Source organism: Nicotiana sylvestris, chromosome 4, assembly GCF_000393655.2.
Source record: "Nicotiana sylvestris chromosome 4, ASM39365v2, whole genome shotgun sequence".
NCBI lineage: Eukaryota > Viridiplantae > Streptophyta > Magnoliopsida > Solanales > Solanaceae > Nicotiana > Nicotiana sylvestris.
The window spans coordinates 106448763-106470681 of record NC_091060.1 but is presented as its reverse complement, the minus strand read 5'-3'; the positions used below and the strand labels follow the sequence as shown (position 1 = coordinate 106470681).

The 21919-nt window shown below is 34.6% G+C and overlaps 1 protein-coding gene across 1 annotated transcript; it reads left to right on the top strand.

The window, feature by feature from the left end:
* Positions 1-11393: 11393 nt before the first annotated feature.
* On the top strand, positions 11394-21117 carry LOC104211006 (GDSL esterase/lipase At4g16230-like). Its single transcript, XM_009759995.2, has 4 exons — positions 11394-11843; positions 15247-15480; positions 16332-16590; positions 20587-21117. The coding sequence occupies exons 1-4, from the start codon at positions 11442-11444 to the stop codon at positions 20817-20819; spliced, it is 1128 nt and encodes a 375-aa protein (XP_009758297.1). The 5' UTR covers positions 11394-11441; the 3' UTR covers positions 20820-21117.
* Positions 21118-21919: the final 802 nt, after the last annotated feature.

Sequence of the window (21919 nt, the reverse complement as noted above, 5' to 3'; positions counted from 1 at the left end):
CGAGTAGGTGATTTGGCTACACCAAGTGCCCCTCCTCGACTTCAGCCCCGGCCTCTCGTGGCTCTAGCAGGGGTCATGAGTGTTTGATCGTCAGATATACAAGTGCGTGTCCTCATCATCTGCGAGAGAATAGAAAGTTAGTTTTTGAAGCCAACCAATTCACACGATAAGGATTTAAAGAACTGAAGTTTTCCTAAAAGTTCAGCCTCTCGAAGATAAGATAGTTATGAACCTAAAGCTCTGATACCAACTTGTTACGACCCCAAATTTACCTCCGAACGATGTCGTGATGGCACCTAGTCTCTACGACTAGGTAAGCCTAACCAATAATAATAACTTGGCGGAAACAATTATCAAAATTGGCCATCATTTCTTTACCCGACAACTCTTTCATCCTTGCAGGGTAAAGAGGGGCAGCTGTTGATACCCAATTTTTTCCTATAATATTTTTGTAGTGCATATATATCATTAAAACTATTCATTGGCATCCATGGGTATTTTTCCATAATTTTTAAATTGTTTTAATTAATTTATCTCAATATTTTCTTCATATAATTAATTACAAAATTGCATTACAGATGATTTTAAAACATCTCTTGAATTAATATTACCATTTATGGCCTTATTAAGTTCCAATTATTTTACAAATGTCCAGATTTACACCTTTTGGTTACAATTGCACTGATTTTGCAATTATAGCCTATGTACACATCATTGCATAATTTTGCCAGAAATTGGTCCCTTATATTTTTCAAATATTGAATAACTATTTTGAGGCACTTCTATGCAGAAAATTATTTTTTCTAATTTTAAATTATTTTATAAAATAATTTTATTCAAATATTTGGGTATTTAACAAATAGCCTCTTAATCTCCCTAATTTTCGGACCCAAAAACCAGCCCAAAACCCTAACCAAATTCACCCAGGCCCAAAGGCAATTAGACCCTACCTAGACCCCTCTAATCTTGGCCGTTGATCTCTGAGATCTAGGCCCACATTGGTTCTTACCAATTTTAACTCCAAACGACCCCTCCTAAATTAAATCATTTTCCACCACACCCTGCAGTCACCTGTTCCCTTCTCTCTCAAACGCTCTCTACCTAAACCCTAATTTTCAGGCACCGTCACCGGCTTAGACCTCCATTCTACGATGTTTCTTTATCGTCTCAGGCCTATATTGGCCTCCTACATGCTATGGTTCATCAGTTTCTTGGATCCTTGAGAAGATCTCAAGGGACCTAGGCGGTCTGGTTTGTACCTTTGATTTCTTTGCATGTTTCAGGCCATTTGCTCGACCATGAGTAAGAAGCCTCTCTTATTTTGATATGAATCCACGACTTTCTAGACCTATGTTCTCATCTCTGATTTACTTTTGAAAACCCTAAATTTTGTCTTTGATCTTCTCAGATCTGTACATATTTAAGAAGAATCGGACCTATTTCACATGTTTTTCATAAAAAATCTTCTGGTTTTTCGAGTGATTTTCTATTTTTTCTAAAGCTAGGGTTTCCTGGAAATCCTTTTCTCCAAATGTTTTCTGACTTTGAATGTTTAACCTTCTATTCTTATGTGCTTTTGGTCGATTTATGTTAAGTGTGCCTTAGCCCTAGTTGATTCATGCTAAAAACCCCAATTTTTGACATTTTTTTCTTTGATTCTAAGCTTGACCATGTTACATGTATACTGTTTCGTTCTATGCTTTGATTCTCATGATTTCTCCTTAGTCTAATTTAAACGTCTTGTGATTTTTACCCTAGTATGCCTCTATTAAGGTTTCTGACTTGATTTCTCGACTGATTCTGTGTGTTTATACTTAGCCTATTTGTGTATTTGTAGAAACATATATTATTCTCCTTTAAATCAGTACTATTTTGGATTCCTGATTCACTGATTTGCTCCGTAAAAAAACTAGGGGCCGATTCTTGATTATTCATTTATTTGCGACCTTATTTAGTTTCTCACCTTATTTGATTAACTGTGATACTTACTGATTCCTCAAGATTGTTTCCTTAATTGAACCCCTGCTTATTTACCCCAAATTTCCTACTCTGTACTTAAGTCTTACTCGATTTTCTTTCTTTAAATATTGTCCTACCCTTTACCGTTGGGTAATTACTCCTTGATTAAGGGAGACTATACTGATTTTGTGCATAATTGATTCCGTAAGCTTCCTTAATTGCTGACTGATTGATCTCCTTTGCCTTACTCTGTTTTGCTCCCAACTACTATATATACTCTCTCTATTCTCACTTCTGGACAGACACTAGTTCAGAATACACACACACTCAAACTATTCTCCTTCTTTGTTACTTGTGCTATTGTGGGTCTAGCCGACTGAAAGCCAAGGCTAGATAGTGAGACTATACTTGTTCTATATTCTACACTCTTTTTTTCTCAATCGGTATGTCTCTAGTTACAATTGAAATCCAAACTCTATGTGTTTCATTCCTGCATTAGTTCATTATGAATTTGACTTCTTTGTTTGAGCATGCCTAAATTCTGCCTATTCAATGTACAACTAGTATGTCTACACTTTACATGTTTATCTGATGCTTGACCAGTCTGTGTGTTGATTTGTGATTAATCCTTTAGCTATGTGATCATGCTATGATCCTACTTGTGTGTCTGATTCTGTTTTCTACATCTTTGCTCCATGTTTTAGTTGCCTGCTATCCTGGTTAATCCATTAAGACTATGAAACTTCTAAGTGTTCTATGTTGTCTACATGCCTCCATGCCCCTATTTATGTACCCTCAATGAGATTCCTATATGTTCTCAATCCTTTTCACCCTTGTGTGCAAACCTGCCTGCTAAAGTGCTTATGAATCTGAACCTTCTATGATTGACTCGCTGCCGACTGAATTTTGCTCTCTTCTGAACTGTTTTTCAAAATGTTTTCTGTATTCTTCTAAAATCTGGCTTTCATTCCTAGTATATTTTTTAAAACTGGTCTATTCCAGAAAATCTTTTTTCAATCCAAAGGAGTTGTCTCCACATTGTTTTCACTAAGTCTTTTCAAGCACTCTCACTTACTATTAGGTTATTAAGTTCTGCCCCTCTGGTATATGTACTACTTAGGGGTCCTTGAGATCTCTCTGAACTCAGGCATATCAGGGCTGGCTTTTCCACACTGCACATAACCAGTCCCCACTTGAGAAAAGTATTGGTGTGAGCATTGCCCGGGATCCTTGAGGTCCTTAGAGAACTCTGACACACCTAGACACTTGTTGTCTCTGAGATTTCTGAGCATTTGAGACTACATTGAAGGCCTGGTGCTCCCAAGTTTATTTTGGGCCTGCTTCAGGCTCCCTATAGTATTACTTTACATTTCTTCTGTGTAATTTATGCAATTCTGGTCTGTAATAATTATTTTTAAATAAATATTAGGGTAACTAATAAAAGGGGAGGTAGTTGTATGATACTCTGGGTAGAAAACATGCTATAGGCTTTATATTCTGAAAATCTGCATTAGAATCCATGTTCTAGGATTGATGTGTTCATTTACATTTAAACCGTGTTGAACCTGTACATTAGATATCCTATTTTAGGGCCCTCACATTTACTGCTTCAGCATGTTGCATGTTTAATTCCTGGTTCTTCGCAAGTACTATCACATAGACATCCTGCTATTAAATAATCTTAATAAAAAATGTGATTCCTGTATGCATTAGATACCATATTCTTAGGAACTCTGTTTGCATCTGTTTGAACCACGTCTATTTCTATTAAATCGATATCTGTCCATGAAAAGGTTTAAAATAGACTCACGCATAGGTATCATGTCTCTGAATACAAATTGATAAATCGCCTGTTATAATCTGTATCACTTAGATAGGATAAAAGAACTTCAAACTGTTTAAGTATTCCCCAGATTCGTGACTGCATATACACACTTAGGCAAGCCTTAGGCCGTTAAAAATTTGTGAAACCAGTTCTGCTTATGTGTGAAATTATCCAGGCTTAACAGGCTATAAAACTGATAGGCAAACTGGTTAGGATTCTTCCACTTCCCTTAAAACTAACATTGCATATCATGTATCTATAACATCCATCTAAATATCATGTTCTTAGACTTTCTGAACTTCTTCAAAATCAGTTGTTTGAGACGTGCTGTTTAGTGGCCTATGTATGTGTGGAGGTAAACATGAGCCTTTTACCTGCTTCTTTAATTGACAGTCCTATAAGTTATTCATTGTTGCCTAGACTTTTCCCTTTTAAACACCTTAGGATTGTCTAAAACTGTCTAAGTCTGGAGGTCCTAAATTCCTCCGGGGCCACAAGGAAGGGAAGGCTACAAGGAAGGGACGGGTTGCAGCACGCTTAGAGGTCGTTAATCAAACTCGCTTATATAACCATTGGGGGGGGGGGAAGTAATGGGTAGTAAAAGGATATGATGACCTGCGCGCTAATATCACGTGTAGCCCCTCTAGTTGAAGAGGTATATCGGGCATTGCACAGATTGATCCTGTAGGCTAATCAACTTAGGACTTTCTTTTCCCAATTCCTATATGTGTTTAAATTATCTAAACTTCCTTTTTCTTTACATATATGTGTGTTTAAGCTGTCCTAACCTCTTTTACTTTCATTATCTAAATTTCCTTGATCATATATGTATTTAGACTATGAAAACCACCTAAATATGTGCTAAGACTGTTTACTTGTTAAATGACTAATTCACATAATTTAAGTTCGGCCGGGACCCACCGTTGTAGACCGTGAGGGGTGCCTAACACCTTCCCCTAAAGGTTATTTCGAGTCCTTACCCTAATCTCTGGTAATGTAAATTAGTTACATGAGTTAATCGCTCTAGGTGCCCTAACGCACCTTAAATCCATTAGGTGGCGACTCTTCAAATTCAAATACCTAATTCCCAAAAGGAAACGAGTTGTTCCCCCATGAATATCGAAACCTGGACTCCGCGAGGAAAAAAGGGGCGCGACATGCCTTGCTCAGGCTTACGCGATCGCGAGTTCTTCCACACGTTCGCGAAGGGTATGTCCCCTGGCCTTCATGCTCATGGACCATTGTACGCATTCACGTAGAAGAAATGACTGATTCCCAGGCCACCTCTATTTTATGCTACGCGTTTGCGTGACACCGGTCGCATTCGCGAAGAGCAGCCCCCCAGTGCTCTGCGTTCGCGACCATGGCTATGCGTTCACAATGAACAAAACCTAGCCCCAGCCCTGAGTACACTTCGTAATCGCGAGAGTGGCTTCGCAACTGCGAAGCATAAAATGCCTGTACACCAGAAGCATCCAAAACAACAGAAGTTCTTAAGTCCAAAACATCCCGAAACCTATCTGAAACTCACCCGAGCCCTCGGGGTTCCAAACCAAACATGCACACAAGTCTAAAAATATCATACCGACTTAGTCATGTGATCAAATCGCCAAAATAACACTTATAACTACGAGTTTAGCATCAAAATCAAAGAAAAATCTCAAGAACTCTTAGAGTTTCCATTTTCACAACTGAGGGTCCGAATCACGTCATATGAATTCCGTTTCTTACCAAATTTTATAGGCACAATACCATATTAAACCTGTACCGGGATCCGGAACCAAAATACGAGCTCGATACCATCAAATTCAAACATCGTTAAATTTCCAAAAACTCTTATATTTTCAATTAAATAATTTTCTTTCAAAAATTCATTTCTCGGGCTAGGGACCTCAGAATTCAATTCCGGGCATACTCTCAAGTCTCATATTTTTCTATGGACCCTCTGAGATTGTCATATCATGGGTCTGGGTTCGTTTACCTAAAATATTGACCAAAGTCAACTTACAATTTTAAAGGCAAATTAGCATTTTTTCCTCAAATTTTTAAATAAAGGCTTTTCGGATATACACCCAGACTGCGCACGTAAATCGAGGAGAAATAAAATAATATCTTGAAGGCCTTGGAACCCCGGATTGGATTCTAAAACACGAGATGACCTTTTGGGTCATCGGATATATGTAAAGGGCAATTACTTGTGGTTGTCTGTAATGATAGGATAATCAAACGTTGCCACTGGCTTGGGCAATAGTTGAAGTTGAAAATACATTTACATGAAGATTGTTTGTCAACCTTATAAAAAATGATCTTTAGCTTGGAGATGGGACAAAGTTGTTATTAAAGACATGCAGAAGGTAATCTATATTCTATTAAATGTGTTGTTCAAATCCGTTAAGTTTATTCTTTTAACTATTTATTTTTAACTGTTGTAGGGACTTGACAAAGCAATCAGTGAGATCCTCCCACAGGCAAAACAAAGGATGTGTGCCAAGCACATCCTAGTAAACTGGTCAAAAAATGGAGAGGCATTGAGAGAAGAAACTATTTTTGGAGATATGCTAGGTCTACTTATGCGCAAGAGTTAAAAAACATCTTGACCACATGAAGAAACTAGGGGATAAAATAGTTGAGGACATGTTATGCTATAACAAAGAGAGGTGGTGCAATGCATATTTTAAGTATTTTAGGAATTGTGACAGTGTTGAAAACAATATGGATGAAAGTTTTAATTCTTGGATATTGGGGACAACCCACAAAGAAATGATCACAATGCTTGAAGAGATCAGAGTGAAGATCATGATAAGAATAGCACAAATGAGGGATTTATATGATATGTGAATCTTTGATATTTCTCCAATGGCACAAAGGTGTTGCAGGAGAACTGAAGGTGTTGCAGGAGAACACAACAAAGTCAATGAAATGTGTGGTGCACTGGAATGATCAATATGGTTATGAAGTGAATGAAGGACTCACCAGTAAACATATAGTGAATCTGAACAAGCTTACATGCACCTATAGAGCTTGGATGCTGAAGGGTATACCATGTGCTCATGCTATAGCTGCTATCCATTTCACAAAATTGGAGCCAGTTAACTACATTGCACATTGGTATCATAGGGAGACTTATACGAAGATCTACAGTTACTTCTTTTAGCTTGTACAAAATATGAAGATGTGGCTATAATGACAAAACCTTTCAGTTATACCACCAGAAGTAAGAAAAATGCCTGGCATGCCCAAGAAAGCGAGAAAGAAGGAACCAACTGAAAACAAAATAAGAAAGATTTCCAAAAGAGGTACCCAGATGATCTGTAATAACTGTCATGCAAAATGCCATAATAAGAAAGGTTTTCATAACGGCGCACAAGGTGATACAAGATCAACTGGTGGTGCAAAGTTATCAAGTGTTTGTTCTTCATCAACACCTTCAGTTTAAAGTGTACAAAAATAGGAAGAGGAAGAGGAAAACCAAGAGGTTCAACAAAATAGGTAATAACTTGTAAGTTACTTCCATTACAAATTATTTTTTTGTATAACTTCTTAATACTTTGCACTTGTTATAAGATAATGCTACTGGTATAGGAAGAGAGACACCCTATAAAAGGCCAAGAATAGTTGGTATGGGAACTATACATACAGAAAATGGAGCTTCCATCTATAATGTAAGCCTAGAATATCAACTATGATTATGAACTCTTTGTGATCAAATTTGGATGAAAACTATCTAAGTTTGTTTTTGTGAATATAGCCTGGAATGTCAATTGTGCCCAAGAACTCTGCAGTAGTGATCAGAGATATTGGAACAAATCATGAACATGAATGAAATAAAAAGGTAAAGAAGTTATTACCTCAAGGAATCTTTAACACATTCAAGCTAAGAAAAGAATGGAGACAAGTTTGAGCCAAACAAGTTCATCAACACCACAATCCACTGCCCAGTAGATATTAGTACTTCAATGTTTTTGTGTGCCTTTTGGCAGTGGGTATATGTAAAGAGAATAGGAATGTATCTGCACTTTTAAACAATGTTCTATTTTGGTATGTAACTATATTCAGCAATGACTGAAAGTTTCCAAGTCTGTTTTCTGGAATGATATGTAGCAATGACTGCACTTTTGCAGGTAAGTTTTCTGTAAATGATATGCAAAAATGAATGCACTTTTGTTAACACAAAGTTTGTGATTATTTTTTTGTTTAATCTTTTCACGTTAAAGTAACAATGTTCAGTAATGATTGCATGTTTTTAAGTTTGTTTTTCTGCAATATGCAGCAATTATTGCAAATTTTTAAGTCTGTTTTTATGCAATAATGTGCAGCTACTACGCAGCAGTGACTGCAGGTTTGCTAATATATTTTTCTTCATAAATATGCTGCTAATATGCAGCAGTGACTACAAATTTATTTATTTATTTATTTTCTGCATAAATATGTTGCTAATATGCAGTAGTGATTGCAAATTTATTTATCTATTTTCTACATAAATAAATACAAAGCCTTCTTTTGTAATACACATATTGCAAATTTTAACAACACACACTAAAATAACAAGATGCATTATATTATAACAAAAGTTACACCAAGTTTTTACAAAAGATGCTACAACAAAATGATGCAACACTAAAGATACTACACCATAACAAAGCCTAAAACAACTTTATTGAATCATTCTTCACATATACTAGATGAAACCAATAGCTTATAGCTATAACGCATTCACACAACACAAAAACTTAAAGTGTTTTCTCCCTAATCTTGGACTTAACCAAACTGCTCCTCCACTTCCTCTCCCTTTCTTTCGTCTTTTCAATCTCTCCCTCCAACTTCTCCAATTGCATCTCTATCTTCTTTTCCACTTGTTTTTTTCCGTAGTCTTCTCAACACTTTCATACACTTCCAATGCAGTTTCAAGCTCACCAATTTTCTCCACAAGTTTAGGAATAACAATTTTGATCTTGGATCAATTTCAGCATATCTTCAACACCAAAAATCACAAGATCTTGGACCCTACAATGATGAAACACAAGGAATTAATTAAAGGTCAATCAATGAAAGCTTCAAATAATTTACAAAAATTAATGATTCTTCTACCTATTCCATAGGATGGACACACTCAATATCTTTTACCGGGGTTCCGAGGGGTCCAAGCAGTCAATATCGACATCACGTAACCATAGTTGCAACGCACTTCTTTATTCAATCTAGGATCATCGATCTTCCATGCAAAGCCTAGCTAAGTTGCTTGACCGCATTATCGACTAAGCCCTAAAATCAGATGAACCCCCAAATAAGAAGAAATTCGGACCACTCAAAATAAACCATAAAATCAGATGAACCAAAAGATTATAAATAAAAATAAGGCTTTGATTCAGATAAAAGGATTTGATTTTGTTCGAAATTCTATATCTTGGCCAGAAATTATGAGTAATTGAAGGAGAGGGAGATTTAGGGTTCTTGAAGAAAAGAAGAAGGATTGGATCACGTAATATAATTTTACCGTTGGGGTCTTTTTATAAAGTAAATGTACTTTTAAAGTAATTTTTCTTTTCTTAAATTCATTTTATCTGTTAAATTTACTGTAAAACGCGCTCATATGATCTGGTGTCGTGGAGGTTGGAACAAAATTCACTCGCAATGTGTTTTGGGGGGTAAAAAAACACCCGTTTAATTTAAGTGTTCAAACATATTTTCTAGACAAGTTTAACGAGGTCTTTATGTATTTTTCCTTTTATATATACCTGTTTACCTTTTGACTTACAGTTAGGATCCTGACTTTACTGTTATTTTCCGTCTCACATATGCCCCTCCTACTAATGGTTTTCTATCAAGTGAAAAAATTGGTCTAGCCATGTAGGATAAACGGATAGTACTTTAGTGGTAAATTTGAACCTTTTCCCTTTAATAATTGGTATATTAAAATCTCCAGATTATTATTCTTTCAAATAAGCTTTCATAAAATAATACTCTAAGATAGTAGCTTGTCCACAATTTTAAACATGCTAACAATCTATATATATATATATATATATATATATATATATATATATACACACACACGACATTTAATTCCAAGAATTTTCTAAAATATTTCATTTACAAGACCCTATCTCTCTTAAACAATTTCATGGGGGTGTCTTTTTTTCAATTTATCATAGTTCTCACGCAATGAAAGTAATTTGTATTTTTTGACTTTCTACTTACTTTTTCGTATGATACTACTAAAATGTTTATCCAGCATCGATCGTTCTGGACTAAAACGCGTTGCTTTGATCAATTTTTTCCATTTTGCCTCTTAAATTGTTAGTGGAACGAAAATTTTATACTTATAGGTCATTCAAAGAATATCTATAAATAAGTCTCCCAAAAAGTGGAATTTGCATTCTTGAAAATAAAGCAAAATTTCCTGCAACATCAAAGTTAGATAACATGATAGCGTAAAATTTTTATTTCTAATGGTCTTTATAACTTAAACTCGAGTTCAATACTCAGATGATCACTCAACTATATAAAATTATGGACTAAGTCACATTTCTTTCACTAGTAACAGAAAAGTCACTCAACTATTTCTATTGCATACAAATTAGTCACTTAACCGGAATTATAAAACTTTCCGATAGAAAATGTCATGTGGCAGTCCATATGAATTTTTAAATATTTTTTGGACCAAATAAAATAATTAATACTCAAACAAAACGTAGAAAATCCACCCATACACCAAACCTAACCCGCTAAAAGTAAAAATCTAGCCGCTAAATAAAATCATCAAACGTTAAAACGTATCCCTATTGCAAATGCATCTCTCTTCTTCTTATAAAAAAGTATTTTTTATGGTTTCACTCTAGTCCTCAATCTCGCACCCATTATTATTTTATAAAAAGTAGAAGAAAAACTGTGAAAAGAAGAATACATGTCATTGAGAAAAGAAGAACACAAATCAGTCTAGTCCTTAGTCCTTAACCTCGTACACATTATTATTTTATAAAACTAGAGTAAAACCATAAAACAAAAAAGATGAAATATGCTTTTTATGAGAAGAAAAGAGATGCATTTACAACAGAGATGCATTTTAGTGTTTGATTTTATTTAGTGGTGGATTTTTACTTATGGTGGGTCGGGTTGGATGTACGGGTGAATTTTTTATATTTTGTTTGTTATTAATTATTTTATATGGTTCAAAAATATAAAATATTCATGTAGACTACCACGTCACATTTTTTCACAGAAAAGTTTGATAATTTTGATTGGTGACTTTCTATGTGTAATTAATAGAATAGTTGAGTGACTTTCTTGTTACAAACAAAAGAAAAATACCTTTAATCCATAATTTTAGATAGTTAGGTCATCACCTGATTAATGAACTCCTTAAACTCATTTACTATTTTGTAGGAGTAAACTTTTTTTAGAGGTGAGGTAGGCCTAGCTAGGTGCAGTTAAAAAAAAAAAAGGTTAAATGAGAAACGAAAGAAATAAGGGGCAACAGTTCCAGAGTTAGTTAGTGTTCAATTCTAACTTATCATTATAGTATTTTATTCCTATCCATTTAAAGTAGCGGTACTCAATATTTTTGACTTGTCTATAAAATGGAACTCTAAAAAAAGGAAAGCATGAAAAGGAAAAAAAAAAAAACGCAAGAGAAAGAAATAAGTCCAATTGCATTATTATGTCTCAAAAGCAAAAAACTCCAATTCTTCTCATCTTAAGCTTCTCTTTGTTTGCTCATCTTCTATCTCCATGCAACTGTGAATGCAAATTTGGCGAAGTAGGCACAGAAATCCGAGGGATGATGGTATTTGGCAGCTCATTAGTTGATAATGGGAACAATAATTTTATTGAAAAAACAAAAGCAAAGGCAAATTACTTGCCATATGGAGTAGATTATGTAAGGGGACCAAGTGGTAGATTTACAAATGGGAAGAATGTGATTGATCTTATTGGTGAGAAACTAAAGATCCCTCAAATTCCAACATTTAGAGATCCAGAAACTAAAGGAAGTTGCATTGTTCATGGTGTTAACTTTGCTTCTGGTGGTTCTGGCATTCTTGATGAAACTGGTGCTGTTTCTGTAAGTATTTACTCTACTACTTTCTCTTTCTTTCTTTCTTGTTTTTTTTTTGGTCGAAGAAATTAAATATTCGCCGTTGGAGTCATCAAAAGGTGTAATTTAGGTGGTTTGTGATCATTTCATAGCATATGTAAAGTCCCAACTACCTGCATTCTTAATTAAAAGGTGAATGGAGGGATTATACGTAAGAGGTGGATCTGTTGTGGGGAAGGGAATATAATTTATCACCCAACATCTATATTTTCTTTCTTTTTTTATGTTATATTGAGAGACAACGAGCACATTATAATATGAATTGACAAATTTTTGGCCTTAAATTATATATATTTGGCAAAGGCAGTCCAAAATAATTGACATTATTCTCAAAACAAAACCCTATACTTCCCTATTTATTCTCTCAATAACTCCCTCTCTTTGTGGTCTACCTTTCCCTTTCTCCTCCCAATTCCACCACAAAACTACCACTCGATGGCCTTCACTGCTTCCAATACTCACTATCTCTTCTATCTCTCTTCGCTCTTATCGTTCTTGTTCAGGCAAGACTCGACACTAGGGGTGTAAAAATGAAACCGACACACCGCATCAACCCGATAATCCGAGTCAAACCGAAAAAAAAACCCGATTATGATTTGGTGTTGGAAACAAAAACCGATCATATTTGGTTTGGTTTGGTTTTAACTAAAAAAAGTCAAACAGAAACTAAACCAACCCGACATTATATGTATAAAAGTTTTAAATATATTTAATACATATAAATATTTATTATAGTGTATTTTATAAATATTTCTTAAGCTTTTTCATAGTTTTATCTTTTCACGTATTATTTCAAGTTTGGACTAATAATTTTTAGATGCTCCAATAAGTTTTATAGTTCATAAATGTTAGTAACTCAAATAAATTCTGAACCAATATCCAATCAATACTAATGCTAATAAAAGACATTCAATTCAATTATACTTTGAAAGAAAATAGTGTTGTATATCTATTTTTTAGTTTTTTTATGGTTTAGATAAAATGCATAACTTATTTTTCTTTTAGTGTTTAGTCATGTAAATAATAGTACTTATTAATCGTACTTATTTTAGCACTTATTAGTAATTTTAAATTATGTTTGTTTTTATTATGGCTTATTAATGATACTTATTTTATGTGATTTTATTATCTTTATTGTTGAATATTTTAGTACAATGACATGACTCATATCATATTTATGTTATTTTATTGAAAAATACCATACGTAGCTAGGATTAAAGAAATATTTGAAGCATAAATTTTATATTTTGTGCTATGAAGACTTTATGGAAAAAAACTTGAAAAAATCCGAAAACCCCGAGAAAAACCGAAATTGAAAACCCGATTTTTATTGGTTTGGTTTGGTCTTTAAATTTAATAACCCGATACAATTGGTTTGATTTGATAATTAAAAAATCCGAACCAACCCGACATATATACACTCCTACTCGACACAAACGATAATCCGTAAAGACTCAAGGCCACAAACCGATGGATTCATCCCCATGTGAAATACTTTTGTTTCTTTAGACTACAATTTTGGGAATCATTTTTAAAGCTTGAACTTGAATGGGCAGTATGATTTTCTTTCTCAAGAGTCAATTGACAATTGATCACGTAAACTAAACGAAAACAATTCGTGTGTCATAATGACAATACAAAAGTTACAGAGAAAATTATTTGAGTCTATTTCAAATAATTAACTTACTATTTCAAGTCAACTTTTTTTTTTTTTTTTTTTTTTTTTTTTATGTTCCTCAACGCCACGGTTGGACTGGATTAGGCGAGGGCGCAATATCACAATGTATCTCAAGTGTTAGTTGGCTGCTACTTTTTGAAGACCATACAGGAAGAGAAATTGGCATAAAAATAAGGAAAACAAATTTTAGCATATATATTTGTGTATATCTACAAAAAATTATGTGTTATACAATGAGATATACAAAGAAAAACTAAATTTTTGATATATATTATGATATACAAAGAATAAGAATAAAATATTGAAACAAGAAGGAAAATAAAGTTATGAAATATATATTTTGGGATACACATTATTTTTGATGTATTATACATTGTGATAAATAAATAATATAATTATTTTTGTGTTATGCACTTAGATATATTGAAAGTAGAAAAACAAAATTTTATAGTATATATTTTGATATACACAAAGAAGGAAAATAAAGTTATGATATACACTAGGGTTTTTTCTGCTAATTATATGAGTACGTTATCACAACGTGTCAGTATCTCATTCTGAAAGTCCGATAACCATCAAGGAGTGTGATGAGATGAATGAATCCCTTCACCTTTTACCAATGGTCTTGGATTCTAGCGAATTGTTGATGGTGAGCGATTTCTCTTTTAGTGAGGCACAATTTCAAAATTAATTAGATAATATGTAGGAGGGACTAGGGAGAGGCGTACATAACGCCTCGTTCTTTTATCGATTCTACGATATAGGCTTGTGACTTTGCATTACATAGTTTTAAACTACCTAAAACTTCTAGCACTTAATACTGCCTTCGAATGCACACCTTTATTCAATAGAAACATCAATATCCCCCGCAACGGTCCCCAGTCCCCGTAACATGTTACAAAATCTTCTGCCCTTTTTTTTTCCTCCCCCAATTTTGGTTAGTTACAAACCACATAATACTATCGTTTCCAATTAACTGTTTTAAGCTCTGAGTCCAAACAGAACCTTTGATTATGCTTTTCTGAAAATCCAACTCCAAGAAATTAAATCTCTCTCTCTCTCTTATGTTACCGAATTATATAGGCTGCAATAATTAAGAAACCACAATAAAATTGACAGCAATCTCATAGAGAGAGGTAGATAATGTATCACCCATAATTTTTTTCCCCTGCACTTAAAGTAATATCCTACTTATGATAATAAAAGTTGTTATAACCACAAATAAAGAGAGTCTTTATAACATTAATAAATGGCCACTTCATTAACAATAGTTTACACCTTTAATATGGTTTTTATTTTTCCTTTTCTGTCTAGTGTGTCACTTAAACATAGTATAATTTTCCTTTACCCATCAACAATCACAATAATGTGAACAAGTGAAGATCAAATGTCTCCAACTACTAAATTGCGTTTGTGTGATGGTACTTCTCTCTTGATTCTCCTAGTCTTATTATCTCCTTATCAAGATTAGAAAATAAATTATGAAAAAAAAATCATATATAGAAACTCGAAGAAAAGACTTCTTATCGACCATCAAAGCTTGTACTCTAGTGGTATCAATGAGAGTCTTTCCATATAATAAACGTAGGCTCGATTTTGACTATTCGGTTTCCAATAATAATATTTCCTTTTTAGTACTTTGTTGCACGGTAGATTATTATTGATGTTTGATTCTTAATTAAATTATTGTAGGGGGAAGTGATGAGCTTAAATGAACAAATCAGAAACTTAGAGAATGTGACATTGCCTGAGTTGGAAGTACAGCTGGGATGCAATGCCAAAGAAGCACTGGGAAATTACCTGTTTGTTGTGGGAAGTGGAGGCAATGATTTTTCACTCAACTATTTCTTAAACTTCCCCAACAACAATGCCACTCTTCCAGCTTTCATTTCTAAGTTGATCAATGCTCTCTCTTACCAGATCCAGGTCTGCCTCTAACTAACTTCTTCTTGCATTTTTTCCCCCACTTTTGGTCTTATATTATTTTAATTAAAAATAATCTATAGTATTTGTTTTCTTTAGGTTTTGGTGTAGTTTGAGGCAAGAAAATGAGAAAAATTTGTTATACTCCTTTTTTTTTTTCAAGAAGAATAGTTAGGAGAAAGTCTATTTGTTAAAGTTGGAAGGAGAGTTTTTTTTTTTGGTTCTTCACTCGGTATTCGGTACCCGTATTGGGGCCCGACTAAATCCGGATTCGCGTCGGGAGTCCCACATTGAGGGTCAAACGCTTCCTAACAAAGGCGATTCCATACTCAGGGACTCGAACCCGAGACCTCTGGTTAAGGATGAAGGAGTACTTATCCCTCCACTAGGGGTGGATGCACCATATAACTATCGGGTTCAACTGAACCCAGTACTTTCGACGCAGAACATTAATTTATGTGTAAGAAATCTCTAAAATTGCAATAAATAATAGATATGAACCCATAAATTTAAATATTGAACCCATAGAATTAAAATCCTAGATTCGCCTCTACACTCTACCACAACCGTTGTTGGTAGTTGGAAGGAGAGTTTGATTTTAAAGCAAAATTGGAGGTGAAAAATAATTTTAGTCCAAACCTCATGTCCATATTTTCATACTTTTCACTATACTATTTGGCATAAGGAAAAAAAGGTACTATAGTATTCGGCAATCTTGCTATCCTAATTAATTATGATAGTAGTAAACGAAGTACTATAATATATTTAACATTTGTGTTAAATCAAAGTTAGACATCTAATTATAAGACATATAAAAATGAATATATCTTAATATGGATAATTTGATTTTGCAGAGGTTGTACGACTTGGGAGCAACAAAATTTGTGGTAATGTCATTATATCCGAATGGGTGCAGTCCAATGGTTAGGGCAAGAATTCCAATTCCCATGCCCACTGACTGCGTACAACCAATAAATTTACCTCTACGTCTTTACAACAATAACTTAAGGAGCTTGGTCGATGAGATGAAGCAAAAAATGCCTGGTTCTAAACTAGTCTATGTTAATGTTTACAAGATCATTAGGGATATCATACGAACTCCTACTCAACATGGTAAGTACGTACTTTCAATTCATTCCTTTTTTTATTTTCCGGATATTCTTTTTGCGGCACATATGGGTTTCAGTCGCATTACTTTAGGGGTCGTTTGGTTTGTGGGATAAATGGGAACAATTCCGGGACTAATGTAGGATTACTTCATTCTAGTTCGGTAGAATATTAAGTTCGAAATTGTTTATACCTCAATTTTGGTATTATTTATCCTACGTTTTATGTAGGATAACAATGCCGGAAACACTATTCCCTCGATAAAAGAACAAAATATCATATATGCCCTTCTCCAAAGCTTTTTCCCCAAATTAAGTCTTTTTGTAAAGTCAATGTTAAAATTAAAAATAAATGTTTATTTTACTTTAGTCTAATTTAAACAACAACAACAACAACAATTGCAAACCCAGTGTAATCTCACATTGTGGTGTTTGAGGAGAATAAAGTGTACGCAGATCTTACTCCTACCTTGTGAAGGTAAAGGCAGTTTCTGAAAGACTCTTGGCTCAAGAAAAATAATTTTCAGCAGGTTTGAACAACAAAACAGTAATGAAGAGGTCATAGTGAAAATACTAAAGATAAGAACATTAACAACACAAATAACAAAGCAATAAGATAACTAAAGCAAGGGGAACAACATATAATAATAAAAATTGAAGAATAAAAAAAACTAAAATGATAATATTAATACTGGTATTGAAAAAATAGAGTAGATACAGAGTCCCAAACTCGACAGCCTACTAACTTTCTACCCTGATTTTCAATATTCATATCTTCCTATCTAGGGTCATGCCCTCGGTAAGCTGGAGACATGCCATGTCATGTTTAATCACTTCTTCCCAATACTACTTCAGCTTACCTCTACCTCTCCTCAGATCCACAACAGTCAACCTCTCACACTTCTTCACTTGGGGTATCTGCATTTACTCTTCACACCGTACCATTTCAGCCTCGCTTCCCTCATTTGTTGTCCATAAAGGCCACTCCCATCTTGTCCCCAATAACTTCGTTCCTAATCATATCTTGGTCGTGCACCTCAACATCCTTATTTTCGCTACTTTCATCTTCTAAGCATGAGGTTCTTGACTGGCCAACACTTCGCCGCATACAACATACATGTTCTAACAAGCACTCTATAGAACCTTATAGTTTTGGTGGCACCTTCTTATCACACAAAACATCGGATGCGAGCTTCCATTTCATCTATCCCACTCTAATACGATGTGTGATATCATTGATAATCTCCCAGTTTTCTTGGATTGTTGATCCCAGATACTTGAAACTTGGATGACTTGTGTATCAACTCTTACTTCCACATCTGCCTCATGGAGTACATCATACAACTTGCACTCCAAGTACTCCGTCTTAGTCCTGCTCAACTTGAAGCCATTAGATTCTAGGGTCTTTCTCCAAACCTCCAGCCTCGCGTTAACTCTGCTGCACGTCTCATCAATTAATATTATGTCATATGCAAATAACATACATCATGTCACTTCCCCTTGTATATATCGCATCAATACATCCATCACCGAGGCAAAAATAATGGGCTAAGGGTTGATCCCTGGTTCAACACCATTACTACTGAAAAGTACCCCGAGTCTCCTCTCACTGCTCTTACTCGAATTTTGGCCTCATCATATATGTCGTTAATTGCCCTAATGTATGTTACAGGTACACTTCTTACCTCCAAATATCTCCATAGAACCTCCCTAAGAACTTTGTCGTATGCTTTTTCTAGGTCGATAAATACTATACGTAAGTCTCTATTATTTTTCCTATATTGTTCCACCAATATCCTAACAAGATGAATGGCTTCTATAGTAGATCACTCCTCCGTGAATCTGAATTGGTTCTCGAAAATAGACACCTTCCTCCTCACCCTCATCTCCACCACCTTTTCCCAAATTTTCATCATGTGACTAAGCAACTTGGTATCCCTATAGTTGTTGCAATTTTGAATATCACCCTTGGTCTTGTACAACTGAATCATCGTACTCCACCTCTATTCTCCGAGCATCTTATCCATCTTAAAAATAATATTAAATAACCTAGTCAGCCACTCCATACTTGCTTTGCCTGCGCTCTTCCAAATTTTATTGAAATTTCTTTTGGCCCGGTCTCTCTTTCCCTCATCTTTTTATGCATAGCCCCTGTAACCTCCTTAAACTTTATACGTCTACAATACCCAAAATCTCAACGCCTTTCGTAGTGTTCTAAATCACCCAAAATAATATTTCAGTTCCCCTCTTCATTCAAGAGTTTATGAAAATATGTCTCTCATCTTCACCTAATGTGTGCGTTCTCCTCCAATACTTTGTCTTTCTTGTCTTTGATGTACTTCACTTACTCCAGGTCTTGGGTCTTCCTCCCTATCATATTAGCGAGCCTGTACAACATCGTATCCCCAACTTTGTCCTCTAGATCCGCATACACGCGTTCCAATGCAACCATTTTTGCCAACGAAACCACTAACTTTGCTTCTTTATTCGCCGTCTTATATGACTCCCTGTTCATCCTCTTTTCCTCCTTGTCTTTTCTCTTCACTAGCTTCATGTAGGACACCTTCTTGGCTTCTACTTTTTGTTGGACCTCTTTATTCCACCACCAGTCCCCTTGTTGCCCACTGAAGTAACCCCTCGAGAACTCCAACACCTCTCTAGCTACTTTCCTAATGCAATTAGCTATCCTATCCCACACACTGTTTGCATCCCCGCTACGACCCCAAGCCTCCACCCATTGGCGTAGCCACCCTATGTCAAGGATGGTCAAGTGCACACTCTTTGCTAAAAAATTATATTGCATAGCCACCCTATGCCAAGAATGATTATATATATATATTATATTTTGAACAACCTTAACACACTTGAGTAAGGCAGTTAAGAGTGTTCAAAGTGACGTGTTGTTCACGGGTTCAAAGTTCTGCCCATTTTATTTGCCGAAACTAAAATGAGACCACCATGTATGGTCTATTTGATTCTTTTTCGATCTAAAAAATTTTCTAATAAAATAACTCTTAAAACTTAAAATTTGTGTAGAAATAAACAACTAATTAAAATTAATTTTTTAACTAAAAGTTATTTCTTAAATAAATTTTGTATTTTAAAAGTCAAGCTCCACAAAAATTTCTTCAAAAAAATCTCTCTACAAATTACAAATCCTCTCGACTCTCTCTTTCCTTTGGTTTTATGCTTACTTTTATCAGTAAAATTTCTAATGTTGTCCTTTTGTTATTTTAATTTTGATTTATAAATGCTTAGTTATATGTTGCATAGTTTGATCTACAAATTTTGGTACACCATTCATCGCCAAAAAAAATTATTGACTTGTTTAAAGTTTGAACACCCTTGATGAAATTTCCGGCTACGTCACTGGCTCTACCGCAATCAACTTCTCCCTCATCTCCTGATCAGCTTTGGCCTTACTCAAACTGCTCCATTTGATCCTTGGTTAGCCATACACACAGCTCTCTTTTGCCTCTTCCTCTTAATCTCGAAGTCCATAGCCAAGAGCTTGTGTTGTGTCGTAAGATTCTCATTCGGAATAATCTTGCAGTCCTTACATAGACCTCTATCACCTTTTCTAAAGAGTAAGTAATCTATTTGAGTCTTAGTCACCATACTACAGAAGGTAACTAAGTGCTCCTCCTTCTTTGGAAAACTCGAATTACTTATCACCAAATCAAAATCCTTTGCGAAGTCCAAAAAACGAAACTCCTCCTTCATTCCTATCCCCAAAACTAAAACCTCCATATACATCATCATAACCTCCTGACATAGACCTGATTTGGCCATTGAAGTCTCCTATGAAAAGCTTCTCGGTGTGAGGAATACATCTCACAACCTCATCCAAATCCTTCTAATTTAAACCAAAAATATGTTTTTATATTATATTTATTATATCCCATTTTTATCCTATGAAGCAAATAATTTCGTCATTTTTTAAGTGAAAAAGTGATTGATTTTTAAACCGATTGTGACAAGTCATTTCCATTTACGTACACAGGTTTTGATGACACAAGGCATTCTTGCTGTGAACTTACAACAATAAAAGAAGGTGGGACTGAGACTTTGTGCAAAACTGGAGGGAATGTTTGTTCAAGTAGGAGCAAATATGTGTGGTTTGATGGATTGCATCCCACAGAAGCAGTGAACATTGTGCTTGCTAACAAGGCCTTCGCTTCCGATCTTCAAGTTGAAGTCTACCCTACAAATATTAAAAACCTCGCAGAACAATAATACATGGCTTTTCAGGTTTTAATTCTCTTAGACTATGAAGAACTTACTAATGTATAAATGTATTTTTAGTACGATGATTGCAGTATGTAGGACCCTTTTTTTCTTTTGCATAACACAAGTTTTTAGAGTTTAGGTTAGACCCATTGCGAATGTTCTTTTAGTTCTCGCAAGAAGTTTTATGTTAAGGCGTAAGAGATCAATAATGCAAAACACAGAAGACCATTGTAGCCATTTCTTTATTCATATTGTGACTAGTTATTTTGTAATATTTCCTCTTTATTGAGAAGGTTTACATTAATTTTGTGCACAGAAAAGTTATATTACCCCTTTTTATGATCACATAGGCCTCGTAGTTATGTGTTGATCAAGCAAGTATTCTTTTGGAAAAATATTAAGAAAAACATTTCAAAAGAAAACAAGTAAAACTTCCTAAGTCCTAACGAAATTACAAATTTCAGGCCACTTGCCTGTTAAATTTCAAACTATACCAATATTTTCTTAACACAAGAAGAGGAGGAGAAGTCGAAGGAATTGCAAAACAAGCAAGGTTCTACTGCGTAAATGAGAAATGGATTATATTTGCACAAATGTTTAAACTGTAATTATGTTTTAAATAGCAACATTAAAAATGGCTATATCGTGTTATTTCTACTATTTGCACTATCACACATGACTCTCTTTTCTTAGAGCTGCTCCATTATTAAGCTCCGCTAAGTCAATCGAGCTCCGCTCAAATTTCTGTTTGATTTTGAAATTTTTTGTTTCTGAAACTTTAATTTAAAAATAATTTTAAGAGGGAGTTTTATGTTTGAATTCATTTAGGAAATACTTCTGGATAATGTTTCTCTACGTTAATACCCATTATCATGCCGACTCCATCCTTTTTTCCTGTACTTAACAGAATTATCACGGGACAAAATTCACTAGTCTTGATGACATCTAACTCGACCCATTAGGTAAGCTAATTAATAATTAACACAATCCAAATAAAATAAAGGTGATCAACGAATGATATAACTGAATTTCATACAACATTCCAAGGAATGGTAGTACAAGACATAAGCTATTAAGACTGATTATTGCAAAAACGGACATGAAAT